The sequence below is a fragment of the Cygnus olor genome, chromosome Z, assembly GCF_009769625.2.
Source record: "Cygnus olor isolate bCygOlo1 chromosome Z, bCygOlo1.pri.v2, whole genome shotgun sequence".
NCBI classification, from domain to species: Eukaryota; Metazoa; Chordata; class Aves; order Anseriformes; family Anatidae; genus Cygnus; species Cygnus olor.
This window is the reverse complement of record NC_049198.1, coordinates 34794438-34811574: the sequence shown is the minus strand read 5'-3', so window position 1 is coordinate 34811574 and position 17137 is coordinate 34794438. Positions and strand designations below refer to the sequence as shown.

General features: G+C 39.8%; 1 protein-coding gene and 1 long non-coding RNA gene across 5 annotated transcripts in view; one reads left to right on the top strand and one right to left on the bottom strand.

The window, feature by feature from the left end:
- The window catches only part of LOC121061715, a 35036-nt gene extending 27074 nt beyond the window's left edge, over positions 1-7962 (bottom strand). Inside the window, exon 1 of the long non-coding RNA XR_005815226.1 lies at positions 7828-7962. This is a non-coding gene — a long non-coding RNA (uncharacterized LOC121061715). The remainder of the gene's footprint in view (positions 1-7827) is intronic.
- LOC121061714 (zinc finger protein basonuclin-2) overlaps positions 7095-17137 on the top strand; it is a 324255-nt gene continuing 314212 nt past the window's right edge. The window contains exons 1-2 of one of the 4 annotated variants that reach the window (XM_040540974.1): positions 7095-7363; positions 8079-8273. In XM_040540974.1, coding sequence (XP_040396908.1) covers positions 7352-7363; positions 8079-8273 — 207 coding nt within the window. In that variant the 5' untranslated portion in view covers positions 7095-7351. Of the gene's footprint in view, positions 7364-8078; positions 8274-8664; positions 8765-17137 lie in introns of those variants that run through there. The other 3 variants (XM_040540977.1, XM_040540976.1, XM_040540978.1) reach the window with 3 other exon arrangements.

Sequence of the window (17137 nt, the reverse complement as noted above, 5' to 3'; positions counted from 1 at the left end):
TAACTGCTGCTGACATCTTGATTTTGTAACAGTTGTCATAGTTCTTATCTCCTAGCTCGTGGCATTTCTTCTTTAGTAGTAATATATTTACTTTGCTATCACTGCAATACCCATTAATTGGCAGTAACAAGTCAGGCAGAAGAAGCCTGACCTCGTCACACTGATCTGTGGTACAAGGTTGCCGCCTTGGTCTAGGTCAGGTTTTAAAGCTGTTTTTTCAGAGCAGGACAATTATTTTTTATTATATGACTTCTACTGTGTTGCAGTAACAATTATAATCCAGCTTTGAACTTTCTCAGTGCTAAAACAAATTAAATGATGGTGTTGAGATCATAAAGGCAATCATTTTATATATTTTTTTCAGAGTACTGCCAACAATTTTACTTATATATACCAAAGATAAATTAGATAAAATCATTTTTTGCTTGTACACAGTGTATTGGTTTGCAGAAGTCATGGGCCAGAGGATACTTGCATATGCAAACGTTCCAGGTGCACCAAGAAATCAGAAATAGACGGTCAAATTAAAATGCTCACCATATAGAGGATAATTTTACAAATTACTAAGAGACGAGCAGTGGCCACAGACTCAGTGCCATAGTCCAAGAATAGGCAGCCTTCCTGGGACAGTATTTCACGAACTAGATTACCACAGTTCTTCAAGTGGCAGCTTCCTTTGTCTCTTCTTTTGAGCCATTGCTCTGTCTTCCTCACATATAGATAGCTCTGCTCTAACTGAGAGAAGTATTTCATGACAGTATTAGTATGGTGGATTTCAGAAACTCCCATATTTAAGCATATTTGTGAGTTAACTTTCAAAGTAGAAAGTGACATTTTCTATCCTTCAAATCAAATATAATTAAAGCCCTACAAAATGGAAACTCACTAACCAGAAGAGTTATGAATGCTGGAAGATCAACATTTGAACTTTGAATCAACTCTGAAACATTTTCAAGTTTTTAAAAGAACCCTTTACCAGCAGTTCATTATTCCCCTAATTCTCCTTGTCCATTCATAGACACATAGAATAATTCCCTTTCACTCCTTGCATATATATGTGTATATATATACATACACAGGTGGGGTCAATTTAGTATTTTTAATTCAGAAAATACAACCAGGACTACCACAGACTTGGATAGATTGGTCCAAGATCCAAGAACAACTCTTTGGATGTGAAATCAGAATAACTGAAAGTGGGGCACTCAAAGGAGAGCACGAAAATTCAGAGCTCTACTTGGATACAACAGTCAATTCCAAACATTATTTCATTTATGATCCAGTGGGAGCAGTCCATGAAGGAAAAAGTACTTTTAAAAGAAAAGTAGTTTTCAGACACTGTATTTTCATTTCTGACTTACGCCAGGTTCCAGATGTTAACCAATGCCTATAGTAAAGTCTAACCCTGTCTATACATTGTGTCCTTGGTCACAACGTGTAGATGACCTCAGCAAAGTATTTGTACTAAAGAGCAGTACGAATACTTGGCATTCTAACTAGATCTTAGCATGTGAGGCTTAGAACCAAGCTCAAGTTCAAATAAGACTGATTAAGCTCCTGCAGTTAGAGCAGCTGAATTCTCTGCTAGGAGAGATCAAAATCTAAAAAATTAGGTCATTGGAAAGAAGACAAGAATTAGGTTCTCAATACTTCTGCCTTCTTTTCTTTCTCTTGACATAAAGATCCAATGGTGTTTTAATATTTGAAGCAATTACAAAAGAGTGAGAAAATGAATAAAGAAGTTATGATGCATGAGGAATCATTATGACAGTTTATTTAAAGCCAATTTTAACATTCCGTACTGTATTCAGCTTAGCTTGCCACATCCATTTTAAGTCTCCTTTAAGCAAGGTGTAAATAGGAGAAAAACTATTTTGCTAAAAGTAGGGAACTCTTAGCAGTCATCTTTTGAGAATGGACATGACAGATTTTGTGACTTGCCTTGCAGTATTACATTTGACACTTTTGTTGCTTTTAAGATACTGAGTCACCAATCAGTATCAGCTGTGATTGGGGCATTTTATTTGTTAGAACTCATTTATGAAAGCAATTTAAGTGCACAAATGTTCACTGCAAGATACCATGATAAAAGAAGCAAAATCCCATTAACAATTAAAGTTCAAGACTGAAGCAGTTAAACTGGATTTTAAAGAGAAAGAGAGAGAGAGAGAGAGACTTTCCCATCATGCTTCCAACTAACTCTCCAAGGCAATCACTTTTGACTGTAATAGTATAAGGAAAACAAATGGCAGCACACTAAGAGAACTGCAAAACATTGAGATGCACTGGGGAAAAATATCCTCAAGTGTTATATGAGATAAGCTGAGACATATTCCAGAATGCATATAGTACACTACATGTGGTCTCTGACTAGCAATTACCAAGCTATAGAAAAAAAAAAAAAGATGGACAGAGATTGGAATTGACAACAAAGGAAGAAGAAACTTCAATCTAGAGATGTCTTAAATGTCAAAGTGTGTACTCATTGGAGAAAGGATGACCAGAGAACTAGCAAATAGATCCAAAATATATATTTTGACTTCCTTTTTTTTTTTTTCAAAGCAAGTTGCTGAAACTTCTTGTACCTTGTTCTCTTCATCTCTAAAGTGTGTTAATCTGTTTTTGTTCTTTGCTCATGTTTAAAACCATCTAAAGTCCCTTTCAAAAACTGTTGTAGAGCTAAAAAGAAACATCTGTATCTATTGTTTTTCATATAGAAAAGTATTTGAGCTCAGTTGCGCTTACATAGTACTGGAAGCATATTTGTCTTAAGACCATCTTCTAATGCATCTGGGAAAGTTTGGATTAAATCAAACTGTGTGGTAGCAACTTTTAAAAGAGAGTTAAAAGAGACTGGGTACAGAGAATATTGTACCATAATAATAACAATAAGATATTTAAAAAAATAATAAAAAAAAAGATGGACATGCTGCAAGCAACCTTTTTACATCTCCAAAACCCACTACTACTGGAAGGTTCTACCAATATTTAAAGTGCAAGAAAGACTTGGAATCACCTTCAGTATGTTGGTGCAAATCAGATAGATTTGACGCACTTTCATGAACATCATAGTGAATTTTGCCAGTTGGTTAAGAAATATAGGGTTTACATTGTTATATGTTCAGAAGTAAAGGAATGTTACCTCTAGTAATGTCTACACAGCATTAATTCAGCCTATCCATGTGATGAGCACACAGTGTCTGAAATTACATGATCACATACCATTTTCTCCCTGCAAGATCTGTTCATATCAAATACACAGAATGGGGATGTTCTCTAAATGAAAATGAGTGTCTGTATAGCAAATGAGGCTTATTTCTCAAGATTCCTTCTTAATCTACTGCAGAAATGTTAAGGTGTGCGATGAATGAGAGAGGAAGAGAAAGAGAGACCAGACTCACAGTTAAAGCAGACGAAGCAGTTAAATTCCATACTGGTGAATTCGATTCTACCTGTCTTGAGCTCCCATGTAATCCTAGGCAACTGCCCAGGTTTAACTTTAACCAACATTTCTACTGTCAGTCACTAGTTTTTCACCTCTCATTTCCAGTCTCCATGGTCCATAGCTAAGTTTAGCTGAAATAGTGCAGAAGTAGTAAAAAGTATACCCCTGATGCACTGCCTACATCAGGTCAAATATCAAACTGCTGCTTTAAAATAGTAGGAAATATAGTTTCCCAGGGAAAGAATTAGGCCTTTGTCAAAATAAATGCAGAGATATTATTTCCTAATTAAATTCTTGAAAAAGGTTGAAGTTCTACCACAAAGGTCATAATCCAATAGATTAACTAGCATGAAAACTCAAATAAAAGGAAGTTTAAAAAGGGGGAAAAAAAAGACAAAACGGAAAAGAGAAATCTCTGATAGGAAGTAAGAGCCTACCATTTGTGCAAATCATGCAATAAGCCGTTCTACGTATTGTAGAGTAATAGTCAGCATAGCAACTTCATATAAATGTTGGATATGCATATATATGCTACAGCCATATTTCTGAATAAAATAAACAGCCAGATTAAGACTTTATAATGACATTGGTCTAAAATATTCACGGTTATTTTTATGCTTAATTGTTTTCCCCTGTTTTAAAGTTTTCCCCTTCAATAGTTGGTGGATTACAGAAAATAAAGAAGGTTTTATATTCAGGACTGGACATCATTTTTCCCTTGGAGATTTTTTTTTTCTTTTTCTCCAGGGAAACTGCTTTTCATTTACATTTGAGTACCAGTTTTCTCTGGAAGTGTTCTTCCTCACCTCACCACCCATCAATGGTGGATTTCAGTTTGACATGTGTACACTCATAGTGTACTGGTGTCCTGTGTTCCACTTCTCTGCTGGTTGGACTGCACCACAGGTTTGCAGGATGTGCAGAAGATTCATGTGAACCATGAATTAATTCAGTAAGAAGGAAGATTAAGACAGCAGAGAAATACCATACTCTGGAGACATCACAATTTAGATGACTTATACTTCACTCCTCTCAAGCTGCAGTTCCTACTTAGACTATTGCAAACCTGCATCTCAGTGCTCACATCTGAAAAGTCAAAATAAAAGTGAAGAAAAATATTTTGCTAAATAACTTTGTTCATGTTAATTAATCTCAGACCAATGACTACTACTCTTTATGGTGGTTACAACTGGTTTTTAAGGAAAACTACAGCGAAAAAGTATTTGCTGTATAGGCTAGATGTTATCGATGAAGCTGAAAGTGTTAGTCACTGCTGTCTTCACTAACAAACATCTTCAGTCTAAAAAGCAAGAAAAATGTTAATCTTTGCTTCTACTCTCTTAAACCTCACATATGATCTGCCAAATTTAGGATAATTAGATGCTTTCAGAAGTCATGAGACAGCCTATGACACAGCAGTCTCATGAGATGTTCACTGAACTACAAGTAAAGATATCTCATCGTTGGCTGTAAAATCTATCATGTGTGCTGAACTCTCAGTGAGCACAGCAATATAAAGAAAGAAAAGTCACCGTGCAGATGGATGGTATAATATGTTAACAAGGGCCTCATCTTCCTAGGATTATCTCAGGATACCACATAGTAGGTAAGTCTTAGCAGGGACTGAGTGCAAATTCAAAACACCGTTGTCTGTGTGACAGAAAATATAATTCCAAAAGATGCAAACTTTCTGGAAATCTTGCTGCTTGTTCAGTCTGAAGTCTAATGATGATGTATATTCAAATGTCACCAGTTAGCTATTGTGCTGCTGATCCTTTGAGCAGAAATGTCTTATTCCACAGTGTTTATCCTGTAATCCCATACTGTCAACCCAAGAATCAGAACTCCCAACAGCCAACTTGCCTCCAGCTATTTTATCTCCTCAGCAGCTTTCAAGAGGCTGTAATATACTGTCAATACAAAAGCCACTGGCTTATTGACAGGCGGAGTGAAAAAAAAAAGGGGAGATTTAAAAAAGCTGAATTAAATATCAAGCAAGGTAGCCCAGGAACTACTTAATGGATTATTATTAGTTTTCATACGAAATGATCCAAAATATTTTAAGATAAAATAAGTGGAAGCTATTAATTATTGTGTTACACGTACTAGGTTCTTCATTTGAAACGGTTGGTCAGAGCTTAGATCAAATTTTTAGTGTGTAATGTAGGTTCATGTAGGATCACTGTAATCTATGGGTTTAAGGAATATAGGAATAGCTCCACCAAATGCCTAGCCCCAGTTTAAGAAATCTCACTTTTCCAAGGTAATACAGGAAATTTGTTTTAAATTCAGTTGTCTGTTTGCCTACCTACTGTAAGTCCTTTCTTTCACAAAGCTGTAACTCGTTGTAGCCTTGATTCTCTTCTCTGCAACGACATAGAAAAGACCAGCCTTTTACTGGGCACGGCATATCTTTATGGTGGCAGGTGACCATGCCTTCTGAGAAGGTTACAGCGTTTTATTTTTAATCTGCATCAAGCTGCTTTGGACCAACTTTCATGTGAGGAGACATGCATGTGAACTTGTCAAGGCTTTAACCACTAGGGGGCTGTGTGAACACAATGTTTTGGGTAGTTCTTGGCCCTTCACTGGTTCAAAAGGGCAAATGCGTTTTTATGTACAATAAAATGTGACTTTGAAATAATTAACTAGGTTTTACTTCTCTCTCCCCTTTGATAGAAAATGTGTCAAGTCATGGCTTAAAAAGTCCTGTGGTTTTTTTTTTGTTTTTTTTTTTTTGTTTTAGAACGTCCACAAATTACTCAAAATTTTACTTGATCATATGTACTCCTATAAAACAAACAAACAAACTTTTGAATCGTTGTCTGAGCCTGAAACACGCTCTCAACAGCTCAAGGCTCAAAACTAATCCTAAAATGTGGGCACTGTAAGACCCGTCCACAAGCTGATATGTGTTATGCCTGATGAAGATATCTGGGTAAGATCCAGGAAACAGAACGAGCTTTCAGTAGAAACCTTGGGATACATCCAGTCGGTTGTCGTGAAAACCTAGTTTTGGTGGTAATATAGGTCAGCTACCCTTCCCTCTTATGGCAGGCATACGAAATGCAGAAACGATAAAGACAGCAACATCAGTTGCAAAGCCTCGTGGCTTGGTAACTCACAGGGATGTGCCGCACAGCACTACATTGGGAACCTGCAGTCCCAGGCAGCTACCTGTCTCACCTACTTGACCCATCTCCTTGTGAGCGCCTTCTGGGTCAGCGCTTTTGCAGGATCCACCCCCCACCCCGCGTTTACACGGGCCCCGAGGAGCGAGGGGAGCCGCTCCGCAGGTCACTCGTGACCCCCGGCCTCAGCGCCGTGACGGGCCGGGAGAGGGCCCGGGGGCAGCCCTGTCAGCCGCCGTTCCCCGGGGGACGGCGCTAAACGGCGGCTAACTGCGAGTAACCGCGCTAACGGCGCCGCGCCGGCCGCTAGGCAGAGCCCCGCGGCGGGCGCTACGTGTGCGGCTCGCGGGCGGGCAGCGGCGCTCCACGCCCCCCCCCACCCCCCCCGCTCCCCTCCGCCCCCCCCGCCCCGTCCCGTGCGCGCTCCCCTCAGGGCGCGCGCGCGCGCGGCCGCCGCGTATGTGCGCGCTCCCCGGGCCGCCGCGGCCGCGCTCCCCCCCCCCCCCCCCCCCGTGGCGGGCGAGGGCCGCGTTCGGGCGCGCTTGGCTCGGCGTCGCACACGCACAGATGTGACTTCTTGTCTGTTCCCTGAGAACGTACAACCGTGACGGCTCACCTCCTCCCTCCTCCCCTCCTCCCAACACACGCGCGCTTACAGAAAAAAAAAAAAAAAAAAAAAAAAAAAGGCCACCCTTCCTTTCACGATTTTTTTTTTTTTTCCCTCAGATCCCCACACCGCGCTGCAGCCGCCGCCGCCGCCGAGCCCCGGGAGCTGATGGAGCAATGGGTGGGGAGCGGTGAAAGCGGCCGGGCGAGCGAAAACTTTGCGCCTGCCTAACTTTTCGCCTCCCTGCTAACGCTCTCCCCACGGCTCTCTCCCCTCCGCGTCCCCGCCGCGTCCCTCTCCGCCCTCCACCCTCCTCCTCCTCCTCCTCCTCCTCCTCCTCCTCCTCCTCGCCGCCTTCTCCCCGCCGGGGCCGGCCGGCGAGGCAGGGGGAAGCGTGGTGAGGCGGAGAGGGGCGCCCCGGCCCCGCGCTGGCCGCCAAGTTGTCGGCGGGCGCCGGGCGGCTCTGACAGCTCGGCCGCGGCACGGCGAGCCTCGGGGCGGGGGGACGGGGCCTCAGCGAGCCGTGCCCCGCGCCCCCGGGCACCGCGGGGCCCCCTCGGCCCCGCTCGCAGCCCCCCCTCCCCCCCCCTCGCCGCCTCCCCTTCCCCTGCCCCAGCCGAACGGCCCCGCACCACCAGACCAACCTGTGGAGGCTCTGACCCCAACCTGGGTCCCTCCTCCCATCACTTCCAGCGCTCCGCTGAAAGCTCTTTCCCTTCCTTTCCCTCTGCTGCTCGGGCTGAACTTTGGGGGCTGAAGTTTTGGAAGAGTCAGAGGGAGAGAGAGAGAGGAGAGAGGAGAGGCTCTCGCTACCGCTGCTGCTCGCTTTTTGGGGGGAAACAAACAAACAAAAAAACTATCTTTTTTGTTTTTGAATTCTCGCTGTGTTTTTTAGTTCAAACCACCTGAAGCTGTGAGGGCGAGAAAGAGAGAGGAAAGTGGGGAGGACGAAGGGGAGGAAGGAGAGACGGAGAGAGGGCAAAGAGAGAGAGGCGCTGAGAGCCCTGAGGCAGCAGGAAGGGTGCAGGCACTGCCGCTGAGAGGAGATCGAGAGACAGGGGGTGCACTTGACAACCAGCATGCAGAGATGGTAAGAAGTTTCCAGCAGCCTTTCGTTTTCATTCTAGCCTTTACTTCGGTTTGATTTGATTAATAAATCGTGCAGTAACACAAGCAGCCCTGCTCGCTATCCGGTGTGTTTCAGCCTTCAAATAAACAAGCAGCCGGGCAGGCGAAGGGGGGGGGTAATAAATAAATAAATCAGCCTCGTGCTGCTTGGATTGGGGGAAAAAAATGACTAAGAGGCTGTGCTAAACTTTCAGCAAGTTTGGGGATTGAAATGGGATGGCCACATGCTTTTTTGCCGCCTCCTTCCCTCCACTAAAGATGAGGGGATAGTGTGTGTGTGGTTTTTTTTTCCTTTTCTTTTTCTTTTTTTTTTTTTTTTTTTTTTTAAGTGTGTGTCTATGGAGGGAGGGAGAGCGAAGGTGGAGTGGGGTCGAATTGGACATACGGTGGTCTGATCTTTTTTGGACACCACCTCCTGCTCGGAAACGAGTAAGGTTTGCACACAACGTGAAGGTAACCTCTGCGAGTGGGGGAAGGAGCTGTGTGTTCGCGTGTGAAACAGCGCCTGAGGCAGGGAGACAGAAGTGTAAATCCACCTTCCCTCCGTAACTCTTTTCTTTTTGTTGTGCATGTGCTTGCAGTTTGCACCTCTCCAATCAGCGACTGTTAACAGAACTGGTAGAGCTGTGTGGATGCGCTGGCTGTAAGAGGGAGGGGGGAGCCCCAAAAGCCAACTTTGAGCAAGTTCTTGCCGCGTGTTTCATGTGCTATGCAATCGCACATCTCTTTTTACAGCAGGGTTTTTGCAACGCAGGGTTTGGGCTTCCACCGCCTCTTAATTTAAAAATAATAATAATAATAAAAAAAATCGAAACGACCGAGGACCTCGTTTGGCTGAAGTTCTCTTGTCCGGGCTTTGAAGTGAAGATAGGTTAAACAGCTGCGAAGAACAAACACGTCCAAAGAGCCGTGACTGCTCGTACACGCATAATGCTCACTGCTCGCCTTAGCGAGTGGACCAACCTCGGTGATGAGCAGCGCTCAGCCCATACTCACCGAAGTAGTGTATTTTCAGTTGCTGCTTGATTACTTCCTTGCTTTCCGTCAGCTTTTGCCACCTCACCCCGGGGATGCTGTATGTTTATCTGGTGTGCCTTGCATATACATATGCTGGCGTGCGCACGCACGCCTACACATACATATATATATGTGTATGTGTCTACACACATAGATGCGTGTATACACATGGCACTCAGAATATAGGTACAGTGTATCTCTCTGTGTGAGTGAAGGGAGAGCGTGAGATGGAGGGTTTGTGTTTTTCCATTCTCTCCCTTACATGACATGTCTTGTTTCAGTGATCAAAGCCACAATTGGAGTGTAGGAGATGCAACTGTCAAATGTAGGCAACAATAAAAAAAAAAAAAAAAAAGAAAGAAAAAAAAAAGGGAGGGGGAAAGAGCAGCATGTGCCCAGGACTGTGGTTACAGTAACGCTGACAGAAATTAAAGTGGTTTTGAAAGCAGCATGCGATTTATGATGGTTCCCATTTACCCTAGAGTCAAGCTGTTGTAAAACTGATGCACAAAAGACATCATGTAATAATCTGGTGTACCCAGGATTAAAGTGGCAATGAGTGTCTTTTTGTGTGTGTGTCTGGCCGACAGTTAAAATGGTTTGAAGCAATTTTTAAGTAAGAAGTCAGAGCAGAATATTACATATTTTTCTCAACCTGTATGTAAGCCATGCATAGCCGTTGCTGAAATATTTTTAGGTGGAAGTGGACTTTTATTCCTCGTTATCTTCCATTTCGTCTCTGTATTATAGCCCACTTCCATAGACAGGAATTTTAAAATGGGGTAGCATTTTTTGTCATATATTTGGACTAGAAATGCTCGCAGTGCAATTACTGAGTTCATGTCAGACAGCAACATTTGATAAGCCTGATTAGCAGACCTGCGCAAGAATACCAAGTTCCTGTAAAAGTATGTGGAACGTTCCTTGCCCTTAAAAACGGCAGGAATTTTTAATCTGAAATTTAATGGGGCATATGAGCTGTCTGATACACTGCAGTTTCATTTTAAGCTGCCCATTATTAATGAACCATCTAGCTCTATGTGTGTTCTGCCTTACATTCCTAAAGCACAAGAATTTTAAAATTTATGTATTTATTTCATTAAATATTTCAAATGATCCGTCGTTGCCTGATTCAGATGCAAGAAAATCTAAATGTAAATTGCGCACTAATTTGTTACGAGCAAATGTTGAAACTCCTTATAAAACTTGGGAGTGTGAAAGCGTCCCTTAAGCACACACATCTTATAGACATAATAGGAGAACCTTGCCATGGTACGTTATTTTGTGAAAATGCAACGCTGACATTTTAGGGGAGCAAACTGTGCAGGTTCCTATTTTTAAGAACACTGTATTTTTGTTATTGAGGTATCTGTGAAAGACAGACATGTGATTACATTAAACAAAGTAAAGGAACAGACGAAAGCCAAGATGACGGTTGCTGTATTAAAATGTAAGTGTTACAGTTTGAATTTTCTAGTGAGTTTTTGAGTTCAGTGCTTTACATAACATTTTGTCCTAATCTTGCTTGCTGTCAGAGATGTTTCATGGTTGTGCAATTGCTGCAGTCAAGAATGCCAATTTGCATTCCAGGAGTGTCATTTGATTACTTTTATCTGCACAGCTCGAAGACCAGCCCAGACCTCTCATTTCATCTTGCCATGTCACGAGTCAGTGCTGTGTCGTCTTTTCAAAAATCTGCCTGATTTAGACAAGAAAGAAAAGTACTTTCATGTTGCAGCCGCAGTCCCCTGCTAACTTGTCAGCAGCAGGATATGATTCACTTGGGCCCAGAAGAATGGTACAGAGACGAGGGTTAGGCGGTTCAATAAGCCCATGGACAGGTAGTGTGTGACGTCCCAAGAGGGCTTAAGTTAATGAAGAACAGGTCTGCTTAGTTCTTCACACTCTGACCTGGTGCTGTCCCCACAGTTTTCTCATTTGATCTTTCCCAGCAAATTGATCTTTTCTAGTACTTTTTTGCCTTCCAAGTTAGTCCTTGTGGGACTGAAATTAGCAGAGCAACTTAAGTTGGATAATACAGCTGTTCAGAAAAGAAGAAATTGGACACTAGCTCATAAAGGGGGGAGGGAAAAGTAAGCTATTCTTTCTGTTGTTAACTGGGTTTTCCTTTTTTTTTTTGTTCCTAGTATTATTTTAGAAAATTTCACAATGGCCATATTACTTTGGAAGTTAGCTTTCTTTCTTATTTATAGTCTGTATGGATGGTCCATTGCACGCTGCATTAAATGTGTATCCTTTAAATAAAACAAACATGCTTGCAGCATAGACTGCAGGTTTGCTTTGGTATTTGTCAGTTGAACTTGCTTGTTAGAAATGATTTGCTAGTCTGTAATGAGGCTTTTACAGTTGTCGTAAGACATTTTAAATATCAATTGCACATGCCAACTACATTATTTATAGCCTGCTAAATAACTGTAATTCCATAGTATCCAATACTGAAATGCAGTGGAGATTAAACAATAAAAGCCATTACAAATGGTATGTGTAAATATTATGGTAGGTGAAAATACAGTCAGCAAATTACCACTGGTATTACTGGTTTTCTGGAAAACCAGTGTATACAAACAAATTGGTTTTGAACTAAGACACTCCGTACTTGAAATCTGTGTTCTAAAATGGAACTGTAGTATTAGTTGTCATTCCTTTACATTGTTTTGCACTTAGTAGTTGAAAAGTGCAGTGGAGGTGCGCTCGAGTATGTGTGTGTAGGCGTGTGTGTGTGTGTGTTTAAATACATACATGGCTAGCTTGTCAAACAATGTAAGATTTCAAACTGGAATTTTGTAAATAAAGTGTAAGTTGGAAATGATTAAGAGGGTCTTTACTATGCTGCACAATAATAAGCAGTATTTAACTTTCTGTATTTCATAGCAGATGTTCTCACATATTATCCATGTCCTTTCAAGTTGTAGAATTGAAAACTGCTGAATGAAAAGAACACTTATTATGTAAGGGAAATACTGCTCTCGCTCCCTTTTAGTATTGCTTTTGAAAATGGGAAGGAACTGTAAAGGATCATTGGTCAGTTTAGCTCCTCTGCAGAGCTAGAGGGAGCTTCATGATTTTATTAGATATGCCTAAGGTGGAAAAAAAAAAAAAGGCAGAAAAATATTCTGAATAAGTGCGTGTTGATTCCTAACTCTTTTTTAGAGCCAAAGATGTAGCATTTAGTTTTCAAGGTGACTTTATTCTATAGTGGATGTACATGTATGTTGTGGCTGACTACAGATGTCGGCAATTTAAAGAAAAGAAAATTACTGTCAGCAAACTAATTACATTAAAAGAAGTCCATGTAAAATGTTGGATTTTATACAAAGACAAAATCTATATTTTTCCCTTAAATATGGGAGTTTCTGGCAGTGTTCCTCTTCCTTTTGCTTTTTGATATTGGACACTATCAACAGAATTTCAGTCCTTTCTTCACTGTATGTTTTTTAATGAAAGAGTCCTGACTCTTGATCTGCAGGCTTGCATGGCCTTTTGTTTTAAAGTAACTATTAGTATGTGTTGGGAAAAAAAATTAGGCATATCTGGAAATACAAAAAGTTCCCCATAAAATATAAAACAAATAGAGTATATCTGTCATCTTGGAAATGTGTATCACTTCCTAATCTAGCCAGGAATTTGTACTTAATTTAGAGGAATAGCGTTTAACATGGCTTAATAAAAAGCATCTGTTTAAACCTTGTATTCTGTGTCAGTTTCATCCCACCTAAATTCTGACATATTTGTTCTAAAAATGCATTGATCGTAATTGCTGCTTAATAGTTATATGGAAGCTTTTACAAGCATTACTTTGGACAAACTTATTTACCATTTAAGTAAATGATATAATCCAGTGAGATAAACTACCAGATTTGTCTCCTTTATCTCTTGCACAGTAGCTCTCATTATGTGCCTTGCTAGTAAAAGCCTTTATTTGTTGATTATTAGAATCTTAGTACACTCAGGAGTTCTGCTGTAATTTAATGTGGTTGTTCAAAGAGGTTCTTTCATTTTAGAATCTTTTCACAGTACTCTCACCACATGTTATAAATATGTATATTTTATACACCAGATACATATGCAAATACTATTTTTCTTATTCCAGGTAAATCAAAGTTATTGAGGGAGGATTCTTTTCATCTGTAGAGGCTATGTCCGTACTTCTTTCTTGGAATACTTTATGTGAAAAACACAAATTTAGATAACTTAATCAGATTTGTTTCTGATTTGTTACTTTAGGGAGTTCTTTATGTTTCTTTCAAAATTTTATTTTCATGGAGCTATCATGTTCTATTATTTACTTAAATCAGATTTTTGTAGAAAATTACAAAGATGTAGAGGGGTTCTAAAAACATACTGGACATTGTGATTATTTGCCATTATAAAAAACAAAATGGCTATTATGCTGATTTGTAAGTCATGAGCAAAAAAGAAATCAAAATTCCATAAGCTAACAGCTAAAAAGTCTGTAAGTCACCATGATCTGGTGCACTGTCTGGAAGTTCAGCTGTGTTCCTGCAGTGTATTACAATTGGTTACGTCCACAGTTCTGCTGCATATAAAACTTAAGAAACTAGGCCTGTTAGAATTCTTCGGCTACGGGGAAAGTTTCAGAAGGTATGCAAAGCATATTATGAACTGTTATCAGCTGTAAACGAAACTGAGGGTATGTACAACAGCCATCATGCTGTCAGCTGGAATCACACTGAATTAGTGTTGCAACTTTATCATATTTGTCAAATATGTATTATTTTGAAACTTGTGATTTGTGCTTTTAGGCAATGCTTTTTAATGTTGAATACAAAGATGTAACAGCAAACAAAAAACATTTTTCCCTTATTGTGACCTGACATTTGCCAAAGTGCCCCATGCTGAAATTTCTTTTCAGTATCTTTTTTTCTTCCAAAGCCAGACATGTACCCAGACACAAAAGCCTCTGTGTATAGCAAGCTGTTTTAAATATTGTGACTCGACGATGTGCTGTCCTTTCTCTGCTTGAGCCAAGGATCTCTGCTCAGTGTCTGTGGATTACCAAGTCCCTTCTTTATTGTACCTCTTGTCAGCTATTCCTATTCATTTAACCTTTCATTAGTGTCTGTGCAGCTTCACTGTCTGGAAAGGCAAGGAAAAACCTAAAGGCCTACTGTCACAGTTATTAGATTTCTCGGTTACATCCCAGCAACCATAAAGGAGTAAGAGTCAACACTATTGTCATGCATGCTGCTATCCTGGGGTGCAACTCTTCTGTGCATGTCAAGGACATGTGCCACATGTTGATAATGCATCCCAGGGATAAATGCATGACATGGGGGATAAACCAAGGCTGGCACTAATGAGCTTTGTAGGAGTTATTGCAAAGACAAACAGTTGTGAAGGAATTTTGCTTAAAACGCTGAAGAGATGGACTTGCATTAAGTGTTGCCAAGGCTTGCTTGTGAGGTACTTGTCAATCACGTTAGATTCATTTAAGTTCCATTTACAAGGGAAAAAATGTTTTCTATGACTAGGAAATGTATTGTTTTTCTTTCTTTCTTTCTTTCTTTTTTTTTTTTTTTTTTATAAGCTGACAGGATAAAGTGTACTTGAAGTAGTCCTTCAATACACTTCATGACAATTTTTTTCTTTTTTCTCATTGTTGGATCAAAAACTGAAATACATACAAATTACTTGAAAAACAATCTACTAATATGAATTGGCACTGTATTCTAAAATATTCCTGTTAGCAAAGCTTCAAATTCACTCTGGGTGTTGTATTGACACAGGCTTGTCCAAGTTTAACTGAGAATATCTGGATGCATCTAAGTAGTTTGTTCTATTTTTGGCATCCTAAACAGTATGAAAAAGACAAAATTATTAATTATGAGACCATTTCCTCATTCTGCTGAGGTACATCTTCCATTCAGTCCAATGCAATATTCACATTTTGCTTCCAAAGTTCCTGTCCCACCCGTCTTACATGCCCTGTTAACTAAATCCAACTGAACTCTGAGCTTGCAGTTTTTACAATAGTAAATAATACGTTTTTCCCTGACCTCTTTAGTTTACCTTTTAGAACAGATTTTAATCACATTTTTATAAGTAGGATTAAAACAGTATGATGTATAACTTCATATGACTTTTATAAGGAGAAATTGGTCAAAACAAAATTCGATCTACATATTAATAGTTAAGTTATAATTGAATTGCTTCCATTAGTTCTCTGCAATGCAACTAATGTTGGTGCTATTCATACCAAGGTTAGAAGTGGGAATAAAGCCATTGAAATCAGTGGAGTTACAGCTACATGAAGCTGTTGAATAAAACCTAGTCACCTCCTTTGCACTTTCCATATGGCACGCTAAGAGGGTTTTTGAGATGATAAATCTAGTAGGCCACAAGAAAATTCTTACAACTTCCTCTTTCCAGATGCACTGTTTAGATTTTCAGTGTCAGTGGTCATCATTTATTAATAGGGATGCTGAGCTTTTTATTTTTTTTTCCTCACAAATTCTGATATGAAGAAAGTGAAGAATGGCTGTACCTTTAGCTTTAGTTGAACATTGGAGGCAAAGTAACCAGCAATGTAATAGCTGAATTCAGGAACAAGTTCCTCCAAAGAAAATTGTATTTGAGAGAAAATTCAGAAAAAAATAATCTTTTTATTCTTCTTCTTCAGGCCCTGGAAACATTTGTACCCCTGATACTGAATTCCACTCTCCTTAAATTAAAAGAGAAGCTGTTATATTTTGTGATTTGAATTAGACAAATATTTAAGTGGAATGAAATATCAGATATGAGCTGGAACAAATGTAGTAGTGCCTACTTAGTTTAAAACATCCTTTCATTACTAGACTGATATTAGCTTTGATGAATCTAAAACTTACTACATGGTTTCCAAATCAAAGATGAAAGGGCCAGTTAGGAATCAAATAAATTTTCCTGTTGAAATGTAGCATTTGACATTTAGAAAGATGTGCTCAGCATGATGAACCACTTCTCTTTACGGCAACTTGCCTGGTGATTTTTGCAATAAAACTACTTTGAAATTGAATTGAACTATAATAAAGGTAAGGTAAATTAATTTGGAAGTCTTGATTAGTGCCATTTTTTAAGCTAAAGGAAATATTTCCCTGAAAGCTCTTTTTTTCCCCCCTTTATTGTTAATACATGCCATTTTTCATTGCTAACTAGTTACTGTTGTTCTTTTGATAGACTGTTACTAGTCTAATTCAATTGTCCTTGTGTGGCATCTTGCTAGTTTTATTAAAAAAAAGGTTTTGTTATTCACCTTACTGCGAAAGCAACCAGTAGCTTCCTAGTGTTGATCAAGTAGACTTATACCCCATCTGTATCTTTTAAAGGGTTATCATTATTCTATACTGTAAGTTACAGTCTACAGTACAGTTGGGCAGTGCTTTTATACTGATCTGATGCCAATTACATGTTTCTAAAAGCCTACTCATAATACTTTACTTTCCATAATGAGAATTTGTACAGAATCCTAGACAGCAGCATGGGAAACTTTTGTTTTTCTACTGAAAATGCTCAGAATTAATAAAAAATAATAAAACCCACTAGTCAGTATTAGTAAAAACTTTTAGCTTTCTTCTGGTATTCTGGCAGGCAATGACCATGTATCTGTTAGTGGCTGTCTTTTGAGTTGGGTTTTTGAAGACACCCTGTTTCTGATCTCCTGTACAATGTACGTGGTAAAAACAAGTGACACTAGAAGGCGGTTGAATAAGTTAATACATACACAACTTAAAGAGGCTGAGGAATTTACATTCTTCAGTACACAAACTGGCATTTTGATCTTCTCCATAC